This window comes from Podarcis tiliguerta (assembly GCF_965153285.1).
Source record: "Podarcis tiliguerta genome assembly, chromosome: 5".
Taxonomy (NCBI): domain Eukaryota; kingdom Metazoa; phylum Chordata; class Lepidosauria; order Squamata; family Lacertidae; genus Podarcis; species Podarcis tiliguerta.
In genome coordinates this window covers 3,898,079-3,921,880 of record NC_139538.1, presented here as the reverse complement: position 1 = coordinate 3,921,880, position 23,802 = coordinate 3,898,079, and the positions used below count along the sequence as shown (strand labels likewise).

Genomic DNA, 23,802 nt, shown 5'->3' with positions numbered 1-23,802 from the left:
ATTCCAGCCTGGGGACTTTGAGATATTTTGAACTACAACCCCCATCAACCACAGCCAACGTGAAGATAAGTATTCAGGAATATTTGTAGTCACCCTGAGGGTCCTAGGGGCGACAGATAATACAGGGGTCGGCAAAGTTTTTGTGGCTTGGGCCAGTTCACGGTCCCACAGACGCCGCAGTGCACACGCACGCATGCGCAAACACTATTTTCGGCGCTCCTTCTGGCGCGGAGGAGGCGTGCACAGCTTCCTGAAGCCAATGGGAAGCCGGCAAGTGTCACAGAAGGCAGTCCCCGCTCTGCTCCATGCTGGTTTAGCGCGACACATGGGAGCCGACCCAGTGGGCAGCGGGGGTCCATGGGCCAGTTAAACGACCCCCATGGGCTGCTTGTGGCCCATGGGCCTTAGGTTGCCGCAGTGGCGTAGAGTGGGGGGTGCAGGGGGGGCCGGCCGCACCGGGCGCAACATCTGGGGGGGGGGCGCGCTTGCACTCACAGCTCTCTGCCCCTACCTGGCTCACTCACTCTCTCTCACTGCAGTGCTGGCTGTGTGAATCCGATCCGAGCCGCCGGGTCGCCGCCCACTGTGGAGGGGAGGGTGCCAGGCGTGCGGTGCGGTGGGGAGAGAGAGCGAGGGACTATCTGGGGAAGGGACAGTGCAGCGGGGGGCGCAAATTACTTGCCTTGCCCCGGGTGCTGACAACCCACGCTATGCCACTGGGTTGCTGACCCCTAACATAATACATCGAAACGGAAAATTAACAATTTAAAATGGACAGCCTAAGACCAGCAGACAAAACAAGCAGCTGTAGTCCCAAAAATCTGGAAGGCTGCAGATTGGAGCTGGCTATCCCAAGGCATGCTTTGCAAATAAAAAGACCCAACAAAGCCAACAACTATGGACAGTAGCCCATCAGCCGGGCCAACAAGTAGCAACAACCCTATCGCGAATTTTGTGATGTTTCTCTCCCTCTCAGAAGTCTCTAATGGAGGTCAGAGAAAGAACTCTGTTCTGCTGTCACCATCGGTTTAAAAATGGTTAACACGGGTGATGTTGGCTGCAAAGGAATTTCCGAGGCTTTACTTTTCTCCAGAGTTTTTCTCCTCCCCGTTTTGTGAAGTTCATTAGCAGCAATGAATAGATGCCAGCTGAAAACACATCTAGCATTAGCCAAGCTTGGCGGTTTCAAAGCTTCTAGCTATGTTTACGAAATACAAGGAGACGCTAAATTAGGTCACTCTCTCGTCTAGGGCATCGGGGAAAACGTTCCAATACAAACTGAAAATGTGCCAATGCGTTAAGCCTAAGTTGCACAAGAAAGCTTCCCCTGAAAGTTTTGTCAGTTCTAGATTTTCCAGGAAGCCCCCCTTACAGGTTAATTAACATAAATCGATATAATCTCCAGCCCCATCAGAGTTTTATAGAGAACACAGAGAGACAAAACAGCAACGAAGGCAAAACAGAAACAGAAACATCAGTCAAACGTGATATTTCGGCTGCAACGCACGCTTACTGCAGAGCAGGGCCCACTGAACTCCTACAGAGGGTTGCACTGTAAAACTTGCAGAACCCATCAGGTTAAAAGAATCAATTAACTGAGTTCTAATACTGAGGAACACACTTGCTGTGTCCTTTACTGAAACATGCACATCACATATGATGGGATGCAGCTGTTTGGAATTTTAGTGTGTCTTGCTGCTGTTGAAATTTTACATTATGGACCATTCACAATATTATTTTTAAAAAACCCACCCACATGTCTATAGTACAAACAGTTCACAGTGAATTTTGAAATGTTAGGCCAGGAGAAGAACTGTCTTTTGGAATAATGGTCTATCCAGGATCCCAAGTAAAGCACGTCAAGCAGCTTCATTGCCAAAAAATAATTGATTATTTCCTCTTTCCTTCTGTGATGTGCTTTCAGCTCTGGACCCCCCATGTCGGAAAAGGCACCCGTTACAAGAGTCTGCAGCAACAAGGCTTTTCTAGTCAGTGTTTGCAGTGCAAAAGAAAGTCTAGCAAAGCTTTCTAATGGAACTGTTTTGTGCAGAAGAGGGCGACAATTTTCTTCCAGTAGAAACAAGATTCTCGGGCATTTAATGGGTGACAGGTTTTGGGGGCTCCATCACATTCTTGTGAATATGGGGGGGGGGGGTTTGCCTAAGCTCTACTACTGTTTCCTGCCCCTGCAGGCCAGTCCCTAGAACACCCTGGTCTGGGAGAATTGTAGGACAATAGAACAGGAGGACAGATCCCAAAAGGAACCCTTCTAGGGATGCTCTCCTAGGATGAGAGTAGATGCAAAATATATACGTTGGGCTCCGTTTACTGCAAATGCACTTTGGACTCTAACTGTACTGGATCCAGAATACAATACAACTGTTATCACAACCACAGAGAAGAGACAAGCAACAGCTGCCCAGATTTCTACATACTCCACTTAGAATCTGGTCAGATCCTCTTTGCGATGGCAAGCACAGTTCAAGCTGGAAAACAGGGAGAAGGTTTGGGCTTTTTTTAAAAAAAAAGCAGCACCAGAATCGTTCCTCTTTTTCCTCCCAAGCACAATAAATTCAGGCCATAAATACTTCCTCACCATACATTTCACATTTGAAGGTAGTTATTTCCCAAAGAAGGCAATTAAAACAATTACCCCCCAAAATGAGAAGCCACCGTCAGTAATGGCAATATGCTCACTGACTAGGGGACAATGCCCGCCACTTTGCGTGAAAACGACACAGCCTTTTGAGTGGGAACCTCAAGGATTTGATGTAGTTCCTATGTAATTCTTGAGGCTGAAGAGGTCACCCATCTTCACTTGGCTGAGATTAAGCAGAGCTGCTTCTGGGCTTTTGCTGTGAAGTTTCTTGGGAACAAACAAAGGCGAAGTAGCTCCTTTAAAAGAGCCAACAGATGCTCCCCCCCCCCCCAAAAAAATGGGCCCGTGATGCTTTTCCTACAAGGCAAATAAAGGGCAGCTCCTTCAGTCCGATATAGCAGCAAAGAGAAGGTTCCTCCCAGACTTCTTAAGTGGCCACAACTCCACAGGCCTCTTCACAGTTCCCGTTGGGCTCCATGTTGGTCAAAGATACACCTTCTTCTGGGTCTTGCAAGGCATCTACGTTGGGGGGGAAAGGAAAACCGATTTAGAGCGTCTCAGTTACAAAGGGAAGGCCATCATGGTTTCCAGTCAAAACGAAGCCAAGGAACTGAAAGGGAGAGTATTTTAACGTGGAGCTGAAAATATTTTAGGCTGCTTGCCAAATGTAGGTTGCAGTTACCTGCACTCTTGACCTTGAAGGGTAATTGAACGCAGAAAGCAGCAAGATGCAGAATTGCACGGTTTCATAGGCAGAATGTCCTCCCTCCGTGCATCCCCTAAATTTGTCTGGCATGCAGAGCCGTCTTTTCCATAGGGCTTAGTGGTGCGTTGTGCCAGGGCACCGGCCTCTCAGGGGCGCCCTTGCGAGTGGGGGAGCTGCGCGGCTTTGCTAGCAGCCTCCCCTTTCTTGCACACCCGCCAGCTGCGCCCCGCCAACTATATGGCTGGCGGGCATGCAGCTTCCTTCCCAAGCCTCCGCAGGAGGACAGAGATTCCTGCAGAGGACATTGTCCTCCTCCTGCTTCCTGGCAAAAGGCGGCGCACAGCCTTCCTGGGCTGCCTTCTTGGGTGCCCCGACACCAGAGAGCATGTCCGCCAGCACGTTTTCCTGCTTGATCACCACCACCACACCAGGGATCGGGGCAGTGGGGGAGGCAGAGGACATTTTCTACCCCCCCCCCTTGTTTTCGAGTTGGGGGGGGGGGCGCCGGAGGGATCTTTGCACCACAGAGCCGGATATGCTTAAGGCGGCCCTGCTGGCAAGCTTCCCCCCCCCCCCCCAAAAAAAAATTCTGTACACATTCCTGTTTGGAAAAATCCTTCTTAAACCTCAGCACCAGCACCTAAATTGGCTCACAGTCCCAGACACCATGGGGGCTAGGAACTTTAGTAAAGGTAAAGGGACCCCTGACCATTAGGTCCAGTCACGGACGACTCTGGGGTTGCGGCACTCATCTCGCTTTATTGGCTGAGGGAGCCGGCGTACAGCTTCTGGGTCATGTGGGCAGCAGGACTAAGCTGCTTCTGGCGAACCAGAGCAGCGCACAGAAACGCCTTTTACCTTCCCGCCAGAGTGGTACCTATTTATCTACTTGCACTTTGACGTGCTTTCGAACTGCTAGGTTGGCAGGAGCATCGACTGAGCAATGGGAGCTCACCCCGTCGTGGAGATTCGAACCGCCGACTTTCTGATCGGCAAGCCCTAGGCTCTGTGGTTTAACCCACAGCGCCACAGACTTTCAAACCAAAACCAGGAATCTAATTCTGGACTCCACGTGGGATGACACCCATGTAACAAAAGTTGCAGCAGATCAGCTGCCTCCCCTACTGCACCACAGAGCCCTCAAGTAGACCTGACCTTCTCTGGAGCTGCTGGGTGCTGCGTCCAAACGCCCTTCCTTCCGCCGACTCCTCCGAGCCCAAGGGATGCACTGCAGGAAGGCAGGGATCCTCTGCTGCTTGGCTTCCGCCCCGTCTTTGGAATGAAGAAGAGAGCAAGAGGTCAGGCCAGATGTACGAAGCGCAAACCTCCCGGCAGATGGGATAATCTGGCTCAGGAAGATCTGCTTTGCCAAATCTGGAGTAACACTCCAGAACCCCCAGGGGCAGTTAAGGTGTCCTGAAGCGCAAGAAGAATCCTGGTGGATGAAGGGATTCTTGCGCCTGGGGAGGGTGAAAGCAGGAACTGAGTGCTTTCCTTTAGGGTCCTAAACGGCCTCGGTCCAGTAGACCTGAAGGAGCGTCTCCGCCCCCATCGTTCGGCCCGGACACTGAGGTCCAGCGCCGAGGGCCTTCTGGCGGTTCCCTCCCTGCGAGAAGCCAAGTTACAGGGAACCAGGCAGAGGGCCTTCTCGGTGGTGGCACCCGCCCTGTGGAATGCCCTCCCAGCAGATGTCAAGGAAATAAACAACTACCTGACTTTTAGAAGACATCTGAAGGCAGCCCTCTTTAGGGAAGCTTTTAATGTCTGACACTGTATTGTTTTTAATATTCGGTTGGAAGCCACCCAGAGTGGCTGGAGAAACTCAGCCAGATGGGCGGGGTATAAATAATAAATTATTATTATTATTATTATTATTATTATTATTATTATTATTATTATTATTATTATTATGCTTGAGCACTCTAGTCATTTGTGATTCCAGGGACAGTGCCTCCAACAGCAAAAAGAGAACACAGCCATTGTAGCTGCATGGATTCATAGGTGTAGTTGTTTTTTTGGGGGGATGAACAACTTAGGTGCATCTCCTAAAAAAAAAAGCTCACAAATTTTGGGGGACCCTCTAAAAGAAGCTCAACAACTTTGGCTCCCTCCCTGCAAAAAGCCCTGTTGCCAAAAAAAAAAAAAAAAGTCCTGTTGCCTAATCCTTTAACGCCATCCAGGCTGGTGGCTATCTCTCCACAGCCCCAAATCATAGAATCATATAACTGTAGAGTCGGAAGGGACCCTGAGGGTCATCTAGTCCAACCCCCTGCACTGCAGGAATCTCAGCTAAAGCGTCCCTGACAGATCCAACCTCTGCTTGAAAACCTCCAAGGAAGGCGAGTCCACAACGTCCATTCCACTTTGAAACAGCTCTCACCGTCACAATGTTTTTCCTGGCGTTTAGTCGGAATCTCCTTTCTTGTGACTCGAAGCCACGGGTTCGAGTCCTACCCACCAGAGCAGGAGAAAACAAGCTTCCTCCCTCCTCCATGTGATGGCCCTTTAGATATTTGGAGATGGCTATCATATCTCCTCTTTTCCAGGCTAAACATACCCAGTTCCTTCAACCGTTCCTCATCAGGCTTGGTTTCCAGGCCCTTGATCATCTTGGTCTGCACACCTTCCAGCTTGTCAACATCCTCCTTAAATGCCCCAGCCCCTTGGATCATTTTGGGTGCCCTCTTCTGGGGCCCAAAGCAAACCTGCCCAGGAAAGAGGCTGCCAGCTATATCTCTGTGTACAATCTCCGGAAGAGGGAAGCAAGACTAGAAACATTGTAAAAAGGTAAAAAACCCTACTGGGCAATGATATACAATGAATTGAAGAAAATGTTGAAAATAAATTTTGTAAAAAAAAAACCCAGAAGCCTTTTTGTTAGGTATTTTAGGTCAAGACATACCAAAAGAAATGAGGACTTTATTTATGTATGCCACTACAGCAGCGAGAACGTTGATTGCACAAAATTGGAAGACTGGAGAAATACCAACTAAAGAACAACGGCAAGAGAAGTTGATGAACTATGCAGAACTGGCAAAAATGACAGAAAGACTAAGAGAAAAAGACAACAGAGACTTTGAAAAAGATTGGGAACCATTCATATTATATTTGCAGAAACAAAGAAGGTCAATAGACTTGATGGCAGGATTTAAATAAACATTCACATTAGAAAATGTTTATAAGATAGTGAAATATGATGGTGTATTTTATTTTTATGTTTTTAGGCTTGATGTTATGTTATTAATAACTTTTCCTGTTGAGAGATAGCAAAGCGGGTGAAAATAAAAACAAACCAGAAACGCAAGTTGGGGGAAGTCTTGGAAGGGAGGGAGGGAGGAAGATATAGTAAATGTTAAGAATTTGAGATGTATGTAATGAATGAAAAAGAAAAATGACTAAAATTAAAAAAAAGACTATAAACATCACCTGGGCGGGAGAGAGGCAGACAGCTGCGTGCTTCTGCTTCTCTCAGAGTAAGTGCTACTGAACTCACTGGGAAAGTGAGTAAAGATGCGTGGGATTTGGGCCCAGCGGAAAGAAACAAGATACCTTTCCTCTTTGCAGCCAAGGCGGCCTGGAATGACCCCAGGGTCACCTTTAAGAGCCTGGGAGATTACCAGCCTCCATCCTGGGGGATTAGAGCAGTTTGGCAGCCAAGGATGTGGCTGGAGGGGCCGGAAGGCAGTTCGCGGAGCAAGGGAACTGCAAACCTGCCCGGAGAAGCGGAATCTCAAGGCCTAGTCCTTCTTCATGCAACACATGATTCATCTATGGAACTACCTGCCCCATGAGGCAGTCATGGCCAAAACCAAGATGGCTTTAAAAGAGGATTAGACAAATTCAGCGAGGAGATGGCTGTCGATTGATGGCTGTGCTCTGCAATCAAGAGGCAGCAAAGCTTCTGAATCCCAGTTTCTAGAAATCTCAGGAGCGGGGTTCTGTGTTCGAATCCTGCTTGCCGGTTTCCCACAGGCACCTGGCTGGCCACTGCAAGAGCAGGATGCTGGAGAAGATGGGCCAAAGGGATATTCCTGCTAGATCAAGCCAATGCTCTTGTGCTAGACCTCACAGGGTTGTTGTGAGGAATGAATGGGGGGGGGGGGCGCAAAACCACGTGGGCTACCGTCCGGGCCGGATTTAGGTTTGATGAGGCCCTAAGCTACTGATGGTAACGGGGCCCTTTATACCTCAAGCTGTCCTTGGTCAACAACAAATTGTCACTGTTTTTTGTGTTTAATATATGCTATATGGTCATTGATGGACCTAATAGATATCTCAAGCTATTTGCACATAACAAAATATGAATTTTATCAAAGTAATTGGTTTGGTAGACAGAGGGCAGCTGTCTCCCAGCTCCATCTGGTACGCAGGCTGAGACCCTATCTGCCTGCAGACTGCCTCGCCAGAGTGGTGCATGTTCTGGTTATCTCCCGCTTGGACTACTGCAATGCGCTCTACGTTGGGCTACCTTTGAAGGTGACTCGGAAACTTCAACTAATCCAGAATGCGGCAGCTAGACTGGTGACTGGGAGCGGCTGCCGAGACCACATAACACCGGTCCTGAGAGATCTGCATTGGCTCCCAGTATGTTTCCGAGCACAATTCAAAGTGTTGGTGCTGACCTTGAAAACCCTAAATCGCCTCGGCCCAGTAGACCTGAGGAGTGTCTCCACCCCCATCATTCAGCCCACTTTGGTAGAGCGCCAAGGGTTTTCTGGTGGTTCCCTCCTTGTGAGAAGTGAAGTTACAGGGAACCAGGCAGAGGGCCTTCTTGGTAGTGGCACCCGCCCTGTGGAACGCCCTCCCATCAGATGTCAAGGCAATAAACAACTATTTCACTTTTAAAACACAACTGAAGGCAGCCCTGTTAAGGGAAGATTTTTAATGTCTGATGCTGTATTGTTTTTAACACTTGATTGGAAGCCACCCAGAGTGGCTGAGAAACCCAGCCAGATGGGCGGGATATAAATAGGTAAAAGTAAAGGGACCCCTGACGGTTAGGTCCAGTCGTGGCCGACTCTGGGGTTGCGGCTTTATTGGTCGAGGGAGCCTGCATACAGCTTCCAGGTCATGTGGCCAGCATGACTAAGCCGCTTCTGGCGAACCAGAGCAGCGTGCGGAAATGCTGTTTACCTTCCCACCGGAGTGGTACCTATTTATCTACTTGCACTTCATGCTTTCGAACTGCTAGGTTGACAGGAGCAGGGACGGAGCAATGGGAGCTCACCCCGTCGTGGGGATTCGAACTGCCGAACTTCTGATCGGCAAGCCCTAGGCTCTGTGGTTTAACCCACAGCGCCACCCGTGTCCCCGGGATATAAATAATAAATAATAATAATGATAATTATTATTATTATTATTGAAATGTACATCCAGTTATTTTCCCCTTTAATTTTTTGGGAGTGGGGCCCTAAGCTATAGCCTTGTTTAGCTTATGCATAAATCCGGCGCGTCCACCGTGGCGCTACCTGGGCAAAAGAGAGCTGGATATAAATACAAAAAGAAATCGGGGCGATGCCTGCCTGCCCCGCTGCGCTCACCTGCTCGGAGCTTCAGGGCGGCTCTCAGCGCCCGGCAGGCGGCGGCGCGGGCTTCGGCGGCGCCCTGTCCGGCTCCGGGGCTGTAGGGGGCGGCTTGCAGGGTGTCGTGCTCCGCCGGGCGCCTCCTCCGGAAGACCTGGCGGAGCAGGGCGTCGAGCTGCAGCCGGGCGCCCTCGGCCTCGCCGCCGCCCAGCACCACCACGCCCACCACCCCGGGGCGCGCCGCCGAGGGCAGCCGGCTGCGCACGTCGCGGAGGATCTCGCGCAGGCGGAGCCGCTCCCGGCGAGCGCGCAAGGGAAGCAGAGGCGCAAGCGACGCCTGGCTGAAAAGCACGAAGAGCAGCGCGCACGAGGAGCGCGCCGCCGAGCCCCGGCCGCCCAGGCGCACGCGGACCTTGCGCGCCCCTCCGGCGGGAGGATCGGGCTGCGCCTCCGGCTCCTTGCGCGGCTCGGGCTCCGGCTCGGCGAAGAGGTCCCGGGCGAAGGTCTCCAGCAGCGCCCGCGGCGCAGGCTCGCCCTCGCGCGCCTCGCCCACCAGCAGCAGCCGCGCGCGCCCGCCCGCGCGATCCACCAGCACCTGGAACTCGCGCAGATGCGGCGGCGCCGGCGGAGGATCCATGGAGAGAGAGGCCGGCCGAGGAGCAGGCGCCGCCCGCAAGCTCAGCCCCCGGCCGGGAAGGAGGGTCGCCGGAGCCGCCGCAGGAACCGCCTCTCGGAGGAGGAGGAAGAGGAAGCTGCCAGCCACGAGGAAGTCACCTTTTTTTTGCTTGCAGATCCTTAATTGGCTGAGGATTTTATATATGTTAAGTGATGAATTGAAAAAATATATAGTCCGGCCCCCCCCCCACAAGGTCTAAGGGACAGTGGACCGGCCCCCTGCTGAAAAAGTTTGCTGACCCCTGAATTCTATTGTCTCCACTTTCAGTTCATAGTCTTTTCTCAGAGTTTACGTTTGGGGAGAGACAGTTTTGTCAGACACATTCCAGTTGGGGGAAGGGAGGGTGGAGAGATGGCGATACAGTGGTACCTCTGGATGCGAACAGGATCCGTTCCGGAGCCCCGTTCGCATCCAGAAGCGAATGCAACCCACGTCTGCGCGTGCGCGGGTCACGATTCGCCACTTCTGTGCATGCACATGACATTTTGAGTGTCTGCGCATGCGCGAGCGACAAAACCCGGAAGTAACACGCTCCGTTACTTCTGGGTCATGGCAGCACGCAACCCGAAAATGCTTATCCCAAAGCTACTTCAACCCGAGGTATGACTGTACTTTTATATGCCTGTTGCCTTTGTCCATGGAGTTTTCTTGGCAGGGGTACTGGAGTGGCTTGCCGGTTCCTGCTCCAGGTGGATCACGTTTGGTCAAAACTCTCCATTATGACCTGTCCATCTTGTATGGAAGTGAGAGCTGGACCATCAAGAAGGCTGATCGTTGAAGAATTGATACTTTTGAATTCTGGTGCTGGAGGAGACTCTTGAGAGTCCCATGGACTGCAAGAAGATCAAACCTCTCCGTTCTGAAGGAAATCAGCCCTGAGTGCTCACTGGAAGGACAGATCCTAAAGCTGAGACTCCAAGACTTTGGCCACCTCATGAGAAGAGAAGACTCCCTGGAAAAGACCCTGATGTTGGGAAAGATGGAGGGCACAAGGAGAAGGGGACGACGGAGGACGAGATGGTGGGACAGTGTTCTCGAAGCTACGAACATGAGTTTGACCAAACTGCGGGAGGCAATGGAAGACAGGAGGGCTTGGCGTGCTCTGGTCCAGGGGTTCACGAAGAGTCGGACACAACTAAACAACAACAACAACATGACTGTACTGTTTCTTCCCCCTTCTATTGCCTATTCTTAGTGTAAGGGATGGGTTCTGTCAGCATCACATTGGTACGTCCTGCGTTTGTGTATTTATTTAATTTTATTGATATTGAGAGCGGTCAAGGGGTTCCCATGCTTGCTTGGTTGTGTTTAGTTGATGGTGGTGTGGCTTATTTGTGTGAGGGAGGGGGGCTTGGTTGCTAGGACAGGTGAGCCATATTGATTCCTATGCCGTTGGAGGGAATAGCTCATTGCCCTGTTGTGCTGCTGCGGATGTCATAACGGGGAACCACACTGGGCTGAAGGCATCCTCCATAGCCTGTCCCGTCCTTGTTTGTTGGTTGGTTGATTAGCTTTTCTGGTAGGGTTTCCCATACGTTTTGGTACCAGTGGCCTATGTTCACTCCTGATAGGCCCTTCCAGTGTCTAGTTATGGTACAGTGGTACCTCTGGTTGCAAACGGAATCCGTTCCAGAGGCCCGTTCCCAACATGAGCAGAACACAACCCACAGCGGCACGTCTGTACACGCGCAGGTTGTGATTCGCCACTTCTGCGCATGTGCGTGATGTCATTTGGCACGTGTTTCATGTTTAGGGAAGCTTTTAATGTTTAATAGGTTATTGTATTTTAATATTCTGTTGGAAGCTGCCCAGAGTGGCTGGGGAAACCCAGCCAGATGGACATGGTATAAATTATTATTATTATTATTATTATTATTATTATTAACCTCAAATCCACCCCGACTCTCTTGCTGCCGTCCTGTCTGGGTCACAGGAGTATTTTTGCTCAGAGCTCTTCTCTACAGGGGAAACATGGCTGAGAGATTAAGGTTCTGCAATCCAATCCACCTTTAATCCCATTGAATTTGTAAACTCACCTGGGGACAAAAGTGGCCACTCCTTTTACTCTTCGCCTTTTATTTTCTCAAATTCTGGACCAGGAGAATGGGCATAGGCAGGATTTTTGTTGTTGCAGGACTTCATTGGGGGCAGAACCAATGCGATTGGGCAGTTAATTAGATATTTCTATTGTTTTACTTGATGGGGGGCAGCTGCCCCATGCCCCCCCCCCTCGCCGGCTACACCCATGACCAGGAACATGTTTGGTTGGTTAAGTGTGGTTCATCTGCTAGGAATGAGCTGTTGAGGTGATGGAGCCAGATTGTGTAATCCACTCTGAGCGGAACCTGGGACCCAGATCTTCTGAAAACAAAACAGGGAGTAACTGAGTGTCAGATCATATCCATAAGCCGGGAACACATGTTCAAGCCAGCTGAGTTGCAGCACCTCCTGGGCAATCCGTTTCATGTCTCCTTTGTTGTAAATCTCTGCCGCTCCTTTAGTTTTCAAAGGCCTGAGGTTCCTTCCAGAAGAGCACAAAAGATATTGTAATAGATCTATGGTGCTAAATGTTTAGGCTTAGTAAATCACAGGATTGGGTGGGCTCCAACCACCAGCCTATTAGGATTTAATTAGAACTTGTATGTGATAACTGGTGTATAAAACAGTCTCAATGTTTATGCAACCGGTTTGAGGCGTTTCATTTGTGTGTAAAGAATGTGTACCAGACCTTGAGAATGTAATCAAGATCCATGCGGATTGAGATGTGTGTGGACCTACTTCTGAGCACCAGCAATTGGCATATGAAAAGTTAACTAACATCTAAAGTGTGTACCAGCCTTTAATCCTAGTCAATCAACAAATGTTGATGCCTGGAGGGATTAACCATTAGTACTTCAAATCATCAGAATAACGGGGTATTAGCATGCAAATGAGTAAAGGGGGCTTAGTGTTTTGTGGTTTTTTTTAGCCATTTCTCCACCATAACATTTATTCAAGATTACATACTCACGTCCTTGCCCATGAAAGCACTAGCAGTTTTCAGTTCTCTGGTGCATAAGAATCCACTGCCATCTAGTTATCCACATGGTCAAGTCCCTTAACATGCTTCCCAACTATTTTTTTAAAGAAAAGCTTGGTATTTTAGCAAGTTTTCTACCCAGATAAAGACTTCACTTTAAAAACTGGTGTCAATATGTCTTCCTCTGCTCCAGGATTTCTTGGCAGCTTTTGTACACTTGGACAAGGCAGTCTAGACATGGCTTGGAGCTCTGGAACAATGGTACTACCTCTGAAACAACATGAGGTTCCACGGGGTCTTGGAGAAGGATGCACAGGTAATAGATAACCTTTTGCATATAGATGGCTTCGTTGATGACCACATCTTTTACCTGGCTTATCTCTATAAAGGTTGCCAGATGCATAGGATGAAGTCATCTGTATTCCAAATGAGCCAACAATAAGCAGAGACTCCTGGTCAATTTTCACAAAGTGCAGGTACACAAGCAAGCCTATCAGTGACAAATATAGCAGCAGAGAGCACCGCACTGTTCCCTTTTCAAAACTCCATTGGTTAACCGCATCTCAAAACTGGAGAAACATAAAAGAACAGCACTGCTGGATCTAGTCAAGCATGCTGTTCTTTCGCTGCCTAAGTCGACAGAGACTAAGAAGTCTCTGCCGGGGGCTTAGTTTTTAGTAAGAACAGAACCGGGAGATGAGACCAGGAGGTGAAGGAATCATCCTTGTATGTGCATTGGAGAGCCAGATAGGCTAACATATTTCCCCCTTCTCACCTGGACAGTAGAATAAGATGCATTTATAGAAGCCATTTATGCTGTTATGCCAACATTAATTTCAATGCTGCCTTCCCGAACTGGTGTGCTGCACCATGGGTTTTGGACTACAGTCACCATCAACCTTGATCACTGGATAGCTGTGGCTGATGGGAGTTGTCGTCCAAACAGGGGCAGAGGAAGGGGGGCAGAGGGGTGCCACTCGTGGGGTGTGTGTGACAAGATGGTCCCTGCCTCCCCCCAGCTGTAGAGCAGTCAAGGGCATGCACAGTCCATATGGGCACCGCTCGCACACCATCCGTACGGGATGCCTCTTGGACGGTGACCATACGGGCTGCTGCGCATGCGCACTCCATACAGTCACCGTGCAAGGAGCAGCCCAGACTACGCAAGTGCGGCATTCTGTACAGACTGTGCATGTGTGGCATCCCATACAGTTGCCGCACATGTGCAGTCCGTACGGGCTGCCCCGCCCCAGGTGCCAGAGAGGGTTCCTCCACTGCTGAGTCCAAAACGTCTGGAATGGCATCATCTTGGTAGCCAACATGGAGGATTCATTTGCTGGTGAGGAACTTTTCCGTGATGCTTGGCTTCCTGCCACTGACAACCTATGACCCTAACCTTCAAATTTCAATGTTTGAAATGTGAGCATAAGAGACAGAGCACACATCAAACATGTTTACCTTTTCTTCATTGATTAACAGGTCTTGATGGGTTCCAAGGTTTCCTTTTCCGGTTTGCTGATGAGAGGAGAATTTTGCCTGCAGCCCTAATGGGTGGATTTTTAAAAAGCAGTGGCTAACTTTGTTGAGAATGGTGTGCCAAGACTTACTGGTTAGCATTAGCATTGCACAGAGGGGGTCAGAAGCCTTTTGAATGGCTTTTCCAAAACTGCCTCTCAGTTAAAATTGCTCCGTCAGTTATGACTAGGGGCCAAGCTACACAGGGCAGAGAGCTCTTTGGATTACAAACCTTTTGTTTGTTTCGCTTTCAGTGGGACTTTGCCCCTCGAGCCAAGACTAACTTAACCCAAGACTAACATGGACCCAGGCCTGCGAGTTCTAACTTCATCAAAACAGAGCTGGGCATCCGCACATTGAAACAACAACATAAAAATTAGAAGGCTGTGTGTGGAAGGGCCCATGTCACAGATATATTTGGTAAGATGGGGGACCCCCCCTCTATTTGTGGACAGGGCATTACACGTGGATGGAGTGTTCCTCATAATTGGCTGTTTGTTGGGCAGGGAAAGTAATAAGCAGAGAATATTCACATACTATTATCCAGTTAAATCTTTTCCGGTCATTTTGCCTCCAGTCTCTTTCCTTTCTCCCTCTTCCTTGAGCAAGTGTTGTTGTTTAGTCGTGTCCGACTCTTCGTGACCCCCTGGACCAGAGTACACCAGGCACTCCTGTCTTCCACTCATGCTGGTAGCTTTGAGAACACTGTCCCACCATCTCGTCCTCTGTCGTCCCCTTCTCCTTGCGCCCTCCATCTTTCCCAACATCAGGGTCATTTCCATGGAGTCTTCTCTTCTCATGAGGTGGCCAAAGTCTTGGAGCCTCAGCTTCAGGATCTGTCCTTCCAGTGACCACTCAGGGCTGATTTCCTTCAGAATGCGTCAGTTTGATCTTCTTGCAGTCCATGGGACTCTCAAGAGTCTCCTCCAGCACCAGAATTCAAAAGCATCCATTCTTCGGCGATCAGCCTTCTTTATGGTCCAGCTCTCACTTCCATACATCACTACTGGGAAAACCATGGCTATATGGACCTTTGTTGGCAAGGTGATGTCTCCCACTTTTTGCCAGATGAAAGAGGGGGAGACCATCGCAAAAGGCAAAGCGTTTCTTGTTGCCTGCTAAGGTTTATAGCAGCTTGAGTGCATCTGGTGACCTCCATAAGTTTTGGGCTACAATTCTCACCAGCCCCATACTGGCATCTCTACGGCATCAGGTGGGCAAAATTTGGTGCAAGGAAGCAGGCAGGGTATCCAGGTTGCATCCTTGCTTCCCTAAACCCCGCAGCTCTACCCTCCTCCGATCTCCCATGCCAGCCTGCACAATTGGTCCCTTCCAACTCTGCAATTCTATGATTTCAGTTCACGTCTTCCAAGTCCCAAGAAAACGGAGCAGGTGGAATCTGACCACAGATCAAGCAAAGAAGCCAAGCTACATGCTGCAGGTAACTCCCCTCCGCTAACCCGCAGTCTTCCGGTCATTTCCAACTAGTAGAAGGACCTGCAAGAGCTGGGTTGGAATCCCCACTTAGCCATGCAGCTCACCATCTATCTTTCAGCCTAACCTACCTTGCAGGCTTGTTGCGAGGATGAAATGGTGACAACCATGTACCCCACCTTGGGATACTTGGGAGTTAAAGGCGGTATGTAGATGTAATAAATAGCAGGACGATTTATTTTTTCTTTCCAAAGTCATGCATAGAGATTAGCTGGTTGCCAAACAAAGGAAATTGATTTGTGTGTGTGTACGTGCTCCATTTGTGTGTGAATAAGGGTGAATCATGCTTTAAAATAGGCTGTTACTGAGAGTGCTGCTTCCGTTGCTTATGCAGAATCACAGGCCACACAGTAACCAGCTCAGGACTTGCAGCTGACAACAATATTGTACCAATCTCTGTGTGTGGTTTATTGATTTAGCTGATGTTTGCTGGGGCAATAGGGCAAGGTCTGCCTTCCCCTTTCACTTGGAGCTACAGCAGATACAAAGAGTGGCAGCTCTGCACGTCTAGTAAAAAGCCCGAGGCTCAGCACCCTCCCAGTGTACACACCCCCAAGCAGCGGAAATGTAGCCGGGCAGATAAAAGTATAGGATTACTAGTTTCCTGTTCAGTGAAGGAAGGAGATTGCCGAAGGAAGAAAGTGATGCGTTTGCAGCCGGGAAATCACACTGTACACACCGGTTTCTAGGACTAAATGCAAAGTATGAACATTATCCAAGCCTTGGTAATGCTCGTGTTAGATTAATGCCAACAAGCCGCAGGTGGAGCTGGCTTTGGAAAGTGGTCAGAAATTGCCAATGCTTGAAATCCTGAGTGCTGCTGCCATTCAATGAGGAAATACTGAGCTAGGTGAACAAATGGCCCGAGTCAGTTTATGGCAGCAGCTTTTCACCCCCAGGGTCAAAATAATAATATGAAAATGGGCTGTGAGGTGCAGGTTGAGGTTAAAGGTTGATGGTTGGTGCCAAGATTTGAGTGCTGTGTAACTGATGTAGCAAAGGCAAGGCAGGAAACTGAATCAGTGCCCTCTGCTGGTGACATAGCCAAATGAAGAGTGCACTCTTTCAATTCCAAAGATGTACGGCAACCTTTGGCAGATTTCAGTTTGGCTCACTGTAAAGATGGACTTGCCAACGAAGGTCCGTATAGTTAAAGCTATGGTTTTCCCAGTAGTGATGTATGGTAGTGAGAGCTGGACCATAAAGGCAGCTGATCACTGAAGAATTGATGCTTTTGAATTCTGGTGCTGGAGGAGACTCTTGAGAGTCCCATGGACTGCAAGAAGATCAAACCTCTCCATTCTGAAGGAAATCAGCCCTGACTGCTCACTGGAAGGACAGATCCTGAAGCTGAGGCTCCAGTACTTTGGCCACCTCATGAGAAGAGAAGACTCCCTGGAAAGTCTTCCCAACTGGAAAGTTGGGAAAGATGGAGGGCACAAGGAGAAGGGGACGGCAGAGGACGAGATGGTTGGACAGTGTTCTCGAAGCTACCGGCATGAGTTTGACCAAACTGCAGGAGGCAGTGGAAGACAGAAGTGCCTGGCATGCTCTGGTCCATGGGGTCATGAAGAGGTGGACACGACTAAACAAAGATGGACTGTGCACTGTACTTGGGCCGAACACACCAAAACCATTTTCTCTGCTGCAGCTGCAGTCCCCACTGCGAGGCCCTTTCTGACTCAGCTTTGAAATACAGGCAGCTGCGCTCGGTAGCCCAGAATTTGGGCTACTATGATAAGAGGTTCATATTACTCTCACCCAGAAAGATTATTTCATTGGAAGGGTTAACTGTACACTTCCCTGAAATTCAGTACGCACAAAAGAGGACAAGACAAAGTTGAACTTCCCATTATTAGAATCATAGAATTGCAGAGCTGGAAGGGACCCCCCCCCCAGGCCATCTAGTCCAACCCCCTGCAATGCAGCAAAAACATCACGCAGACTGGAGTGGGCCATTCTGCCTGCCATATTCAGTGGAATCCTATGTACACCCAGAACCGTCAACTGTCATTAAAAACCCTGTTCCAACTGCTCCTTCACTTCCTTTCTGGGCACACAGTTAAGCCATCAAGCCTGTAACAAGGAGATGGAGAGCATAAGAAGGGCAGCTCTGCTGGGTCAGGTCAACAGCCCATCCATTCCAGCATCCTGTTCTCAGTTGCCAATCAAACGCCTGTGGGAAACCCAAAGCAGGATCCAGGCACAATAGCACTCTCTCACTGTGCTTTTCAGAAACATTACTGCCTTCAAACTATGGAGACAGAGCATAGCCCTAATCACAAGAAGCCAATAATTTCATTACATTTCACCATCACCTGTGATTCCTGACTAGGGTTTACCAGTTGCAACGTAGAGATCATGCCTACTTGATTTTTTCCCCAAAAAGCTTGAGCTACATATTTGTCCAATATGCCCCCCATATGTAGTTAAAGCATCATAACCAGAGTCCCACTTGCTTTAGTAGGTTCAGAGGATAGGTGAAGAGACTAGCAGCAGAGGCAGGTGGGCTAAGTAGCAGCTAGAGAGAGAATCTTCCCAGCTGGGACCCAGCAATTCTGTTCTTGGCACAGTGCAAGGCTAAGGAGACTTGGGTGGCCAGGGATCCAATCAGATTAAGAGAGATGGACTACTAAGGGGCAAATATCATGAGGACAAGGAAACACATTTATGACTTCAGTTTTATATAAACTGACAGTTACATGTGAAGGAGGGCTGGTGAAGAAATCCACGTTTCAGTCTCCACTTGAGCTAAACAACTGAACGGTAAGGTCACAGCATTTTAGAAAACCTCACTACTATAAAAGAGCAGGGATATTGGGAATGAGTTGCTGCCAGGAACATGGACCACAGCTTTGTTTTTAAAATACTCTGTTGCTTCAATGCCTTAAAAACAACAAAGAATCTTCTGGTTGTAGAACAGTGTTTTCCTGCAACTGAGCCTCGAGGACAGGAAACAAAAAGGCAAGGCAAGACCAAATATACAAAAGTGGAATACAGTCTTAATTTTATTTTCACTCTAAATTTAGACTCTAGATGGATACAGCATCTGTAAAAAAAAAAGAAAAGAAAAAGAGTTACACATTTGGAAGGGAAAAGAACAGAAACCATGCCCTATGAAGATCTCGCTAGGGAACAAAACCCACATCCAAAAATATTTTCTGTATATTATTTAAATCACACAAGAAAGATCCTCAAGAAGTGCAAAAAAATGCACTGGGGATATCAAAGTTAAGTCTTACTCAGAGCAGACTCACTGAAGTAACTGAACTTATACTCAAATCCACAGATTTCAAGGTGTCTACTGAAAGCATGGCCAACAACTGATATCACTCAATGTTCCCAGTAATTCTGACAAGACATTTACAAGCTCTACATTTATGTGGACACACTGGAAAGATTTGCAATATTTTCCAAGCCCTAGGTCAGGGGTCTGCAACCCACGGCTCCGGAGCCGCATGTGGCTCTTTTACACCTTTGCCGCGGCTCCGGGGCAGATACTAGCGAGGGGAGGAGGCGTATTGTGCGCCCCGACACTCCCCACTGTGGCGGGCGCTGTACTGGCTGTGACGTCGCATGGGGGCGGTGCGTGCATTAGTCACGGACCGTCCCGACGTCACCTTCCCGCCTGCCTGCTACATTGTCACTGCATTGAAAGGGGGCATGTATGCTGGTCACTGTTTTGAAGGGGAGTGAAGAACACACACACAAAAAAAGGTAACTTGTTAATTTAACGTTTATTTCTATGAGGAGGAGTAATTCTGAGGGGTCAAACAAAGAAATAATAAAAAGTGACAAAAAAGTTATTTTTATAATGACGAGTTTTGCGGCTCCCAGTTTTTTTTTCCTTCGGAAACGGGTCCAAGTGGCTCTTTTTGTCTTAAAGGTTGCAGACCCCTGCCCTAGGTGATAACCCTCCTATTTGCCCAAGAACAGAGAGTAGTGCTGGACCAAACACATCTGCTTACATTCCTAAGAGGCAACAAAACTTTGTCATACCAGGGAGCCTCTTACCACAGGGTCAATTTCTTAACAAGCCAATCTTACATGTAAGCAAATATAAACACTGTAGAAAATACGCTCTGGATCAGTGCTCATATGATTCTGTAGTCACTGTATCCTTCTCATATTAATTCTTACAAGTCTGGCTGATGAAGAATTGATCTAGATTGGCTGATGAAACATTGAACGAAACAGATCTGGAAACACTGTTCCAGCGATATTTGGTGACAGATTATGTATATATCGAACTTTTGAATTACGGTATTCTACCATGACTGGTGAAGAAGATTTAGAGACTCTGGTTGTACGGTAATTTCTGATCGTTTACATTAGTCTATAAATACTGTTTAGTGCCATTGTTATTGGCCATCGTGTTGTGTTATATGGTTCAACTTGTCTATATTGCAACACAGGGGCCTGTTTATGGATAACATATATGTGTCTGTTAGGCTACTGACACACAAAAATTTGCTCACGGTTAATTTTAGTTCAGAATTTTTCTTTCTAAAAAAACCCTCAAGGTAGCTTATAGAAAAGATTTTCTCCGCCCCTGGCCTGTCAAGGGCACTCGCAATGCTCATCCTTACCACTCGGATCCTGTGTCCAATGGCTTTGGCAGGTAGGTTGGAGCGGAACTTTGCCCGCACCATTCCGCTGCTTCCATGGGCACGGGTCACCTTTCCCCAGATCACTCTGGTCCGGTTGGGTTTGCCGCCGGGAGTCACGGTGTTGCTGACAAAGGGAAACAGATTAAACATTAAGTCCCACTACTGACCCAATGCAGGAGTGCTCTCCAAAATGTTCACACACACACACACAGCTTGGAACATCTGAACATTCCCCACTGAAAAGCAGTGAGAAGAGATAATGAGACAATATGAAAGTTTTCACTTCTTTCAGTGATGACTAATTCACACGTGAAGTCATCCCCTGATGCTATGCTCAATAAAGCGATGAACATATGAGTGAGCAGGCGAATCTCCTGAAATTATGAACTGTACCATTAAGCTCCTCTTATCATGGGGTGGTGCTGTGGTCTAAACCACTGAACCTCTTGGGCTTCTGCACAACGCGCTGAGTGCCCGTTGCTGTCGCAGCTTCTGCCAACCAAGCACCTTGCTGGATCATTCTGTTTCCTACAATGACCAGTAAGCAGGACATGAGGGAAATAGCCCTCTCCTGCTATTGTTCCCCAGTGAGGGATAGTCGGAAGCATGAAAGCCTTATACACTTCGATTAAAGTGCCTAATCCCCTTTTAGAGTCATCCAATATGGTGGCCACCACTACAGCCTGAGGTAGCGAATGCCACTATTGAACTCTAAATTGGGTGTAAGTGCTTTCTTTTGCCTCAATGCTCATCAGTTTCAATGGATGTCGCTGGGTTCTAGTTCCAAGTCTGAGGTGCTGCTCATTCCTGTTTGTTCATGTCACACTAAACTATGGTTTTAGTACTGCTGCATGAGTACAGTCAGTTATTTGCCTACGGCTGAGCCGAAATCTGAGCAGGTCCAAGTCTTGCATTATACCATGTCTTGCCTCTCCTGGCTCAATTATTCACACAGCAGTATCTGAGGCCACAATGCCCCAAATTTGTGTAGTGTGGCATAAAATGAAAATTTCAAAATGGTTTCAGTTCTTCAACACGCTCATGACAATATACAAAAGATCCAAGTGTAAAGCACTAGTCCCCATTATCAATGACCACTCACTTTTTTGCTTTGTACACATAGGCACATTTCTTGCCCAAATAGAATTCTGTCTCATTACGGGAATAAACTCCCTCAATTTTCAGAAGAGCTGTGTGCTCTCTCTGGTTTCGAAGACCTCGTTTGTAGCCAGCAAAAGTGGCCTTGGACCACAACCTAGGGAAGAAAGTGCAAAAAAACGTTAAATCTTAAGGCTTTCCAGAGTACTGCATCACAAAACAAGACTGCATAGCATATCTACTTCAGTACTACAGAAAGTCTGCTACAGACATCAAACATGCAAGAAAACTATAGGTGCTTCTATGGGACCAGAATACTTAAGGCAATCCTTTTGATATTTTTAAGTAGAAGCACTAATCTGTGTGACACAGTGAAAACTAGCATAATAAAGATAACAAAACACATGAGAAGTTGTAAAGGCAGCAGAGGAACTGCAAGAATTGCCAAAGAACAGTTTCCTACCTGCCAGTCATGGTGTCGTCTTGAAGTCCTGTTCCCAGCAGGCCTAAGAAAGGAAAGGAACAGAAGGAGCTGTCAGCTGGGATATGCTAAACACCAGCCCAATTACAAACAGGTGTGGGGTGGGCAATTCTAGACTTCGTGAAGCAAGAACAGAGAAGAACGAACATCCAAGATAACCCAGATCTTCAACCATCAAGGTGAACTTATTTCACTCCATCCAGCAAATGTCTGTGTTCCGGGGTCTAAATGCTTTGAGTTCACTCTTCCCTCCCTACTAAACACCATCATAAAAGATCTGTAAGACACCTTGCACACATGTTCTAAGAATAATTAAGGCCATTAAAAACCTATCAGCAAACAAGCACTACAATTTCCACTACACCAACCCTGAGAGATCAGTCCAATGTGCAGTTGGTCCAGCATCTGGTTTCCAACAGTGGCTCGCCAGATGCTGCCATGAGAAAGCATTAGCTCCCTAGCACAGTGCACACAGCTTCTTAAGGCAAAGTTATTTAGTGATCATCGCTGCTAATAGCCCACTAACTGCTTTTTCAATATGCTAGATGGCTCTCTCTTCCTACTCTACAATTTAAAGACATCTGAACCAACAGCCACTGTGACCATGTGGCAAAGAATTCCATAAATCAACACCACACTGTGCCAAATCCGCAGAGCAGAGGTCTTTGCAAGACATGTGAAATGGGCGTCAAGGTTGGCAGGAATACATTGTGTGAACTGGTAATTATCATTTGTTCCGAAAAGCTACAGCTTTGTCTACTCTTGACCCCGCAACAGTATCAGTTCTCTAAGGTCCCAGAGGCAGGGCTCTTTCCTAGCCCTCCCAGTCAATATCCATTTTGCTGGTGATGCTATGGATCAAATCCAAAGGGCCTCCTCTTTCCTACCTCCAAAGCATGTGCTCCATCACTGGGCTACGCTGTCGGCCTGCAAAACATCTTTTCAGCTTCGAATACCATACTTGCCCTGAACAATGCTTAAAAGAGCTGGAGGATCTAGGCACCTGCAAGATTTAAGCTTAACCCACCTTGATGAGCCCAAAACAAAAGGAAGCCTTTTCTTAAAAGACACATCAACGGAAAACTCAGCTCAACTGAATTGCATAAAACAACAGAGGACAGCGACTGATGAACCCATCAGGCACGGCAGCGCAATGGAGCCTCCATGATCAGGGACGGTGTACCCCCTGAAAAAGCTGCTAAGGAGAATCTGCGAGGGTCTCCCTGCCCTGTGCCCCCCCCCCGGGGGTACGTGGCTGGGCACCGAGCCCGCTGCACCAGGTGGCGGTTCGATCCTAAACTGCAGGGCTCTTTTTAATGTCAACCTTAAAGACACCGCTTCACCTCCATAATAATAATAATAAATTTTTATTTATACCCCGCTCTCCCCAGCCAAGACCGGGCTCAGGGCGGCTAACAACCAATAATAAAAACCAGTTGATTAAAATAAAATTAAAATACATTAAAACATTAGGATGCAGCCTCTTCACAGGAGGAGAAAGGGAAAAGAAAGAGGGGGAGGGAATCAAAGGGGTTCTAAGCCAAAGGCCAGCCCACCATTCCTCCCCCCGGAGACGCGCACTCGAGGCGCCTCGGGCTGCCTGGCCTCCGACTCAATAGCTCCCCCCGAAGCAATGAAAGGGGCAGCGCTGGGGCCTTCTAAGAGTCCCTGTGGCGGCATCGGCCAAGGCCCGAACTCAGGGCCCCGGCGCCATCCATCCCGTATCCGAGCCATCCCGCCGCCATACCCCGCTACGCCCACCTAGGCCGGCCCGCCGTCCCTCGCGGTGCCTGCCCAGCCGCCTCTGGAGCCGCTTCTCCGCCGCCCTCCGCCGCCTCGCCCGCCCCCAGAGCCCCTTCCCCGCTCTCACCTCAGCAGCTCCCAGCCAAGATGGCGGCGAGAAAGAGCGAGCGCAGCCGCGGGGCGAGCTGGGATAGGGGAGCGCCAGGACCCCTCTGCCGGCGTCTGTTGAGGCGTCTACGCCGCTTGCCTGTCTGAAATCGCTCCAGGTCGGGCTTTTCGGCGAGTCTCTTGGGACAAAAAACTGATTGGTTCGCTTTGTTCGTGGGCTAGGCGTTTTTT

At 48.6% G+C, this 23,802-nt stretch overlaps 3 protein-coding genes across 3 annotated transcripts in view; 1 reads left to right on the top strand and 2 right to left on the bottom strand.

Annotated features, from left to right (window-relative positions):
• HTR2B (5-hydroxytryptamine receptor 2B) overlaps positions 1 to 23,802 on the top strand; it is a 178,364-nt gene that overhangs the window by 59,833 nt on the left and 94,729 nt on the right. The window lies entirely within an intron of this gene.
• On the bottom strand, positions 1,610 to 9,975 carry LOC310678445 (uncharacterized protein C2orf72). Its single transcript, XM_083442425.1, has 3 exons — positions 8,846 to 9,975; positions 4,461 to 4,577; positions 1,610 to 3,118 (listed from the first exon to the last, which is right to left on the bottom strand). Exons 1-3 carry the CDS (start codon positions 9,462 to 9,464, stop codon positions 3,027 to 3,029), a joined length of 828 nt encoding a protein of 275 aa, XP_083298551.1. The 5' UTR covers positions 9,465 to 9,975; the 3' UTR covers positions 1,610 to 3,026.
• On the bottom strand, positions 18,522 to 23,696 carry RPL35A (ribosomal protein L35a). Its single transcript, XM_083442479.1, has 5 exons — positions 23,591 to 23,696; positions 21,703 to 21,745; positions 21,244 to 21,396; positions 20,121 to 20,265; positions 18,522 to 18,580 (listed from the first exon to the last, which is right to left on the bottom strand). The coding sequence occupies exons 2-5, from the start codon at positions 21,711 to 21,713 to the stop codon at positions 18,557 to 18,559; spliced, it is 333 nt and encodes a 110-aa protein (XP_083298605.1). The 5' UTR covers positions 21,714 to 21,745; positions 23,591 to 23,696; the 3' UTR covers positions 18,522 to 18,556.

What these genes read in the sequence shown, in the direction of transcription:
- LOC310678445 (XM_083442425.1), bottom strand. Translation starts at nt 9,464, where the DNA reads ATGGATCCTCCGCCGGCGCCGCCGCATCTGCGCGAGTTCCAGGTGCTG. An exon ending in CGCCCTGAAGCTCCGAGCAG is followed by an intron (nt 4,578 to 8,845) that starts GTGAGCGCAGCG and finishes TTCATTCCAAAG; the next exon opens with ACGGGGCGGAAGCCAAGCAG. An exon ending in ACCCAGCAGCTCCAGAGAAG is followed by an intron (nt 3,119 to 4,460) that starts GTCAGGTCTACT and finishes CCCCCAACGTAG; the next exon opens with ATGCCTTGCAAGACCCAGAA.
- RPL35A (XM_083442479.1), bottom strand. An exon ending in TATGTGTACAAAGCAAAAAA is followed by an intron (nt 20,266 to 21,243) that starts GTGAGTGGTCAT and finishes TCCCTTTGTCAG; the next exon opens with CAACACCGTGACTCCCGGCG. An exon ending in TTGGACACAGGATCCGAGTG is followed by an intron (nt 18,581 to 20,120) that starts GTAAGGATGAGC and finishes TTTTTTTTACAG; the next exon opens with ATGCTGTATCCATCTAGAGT.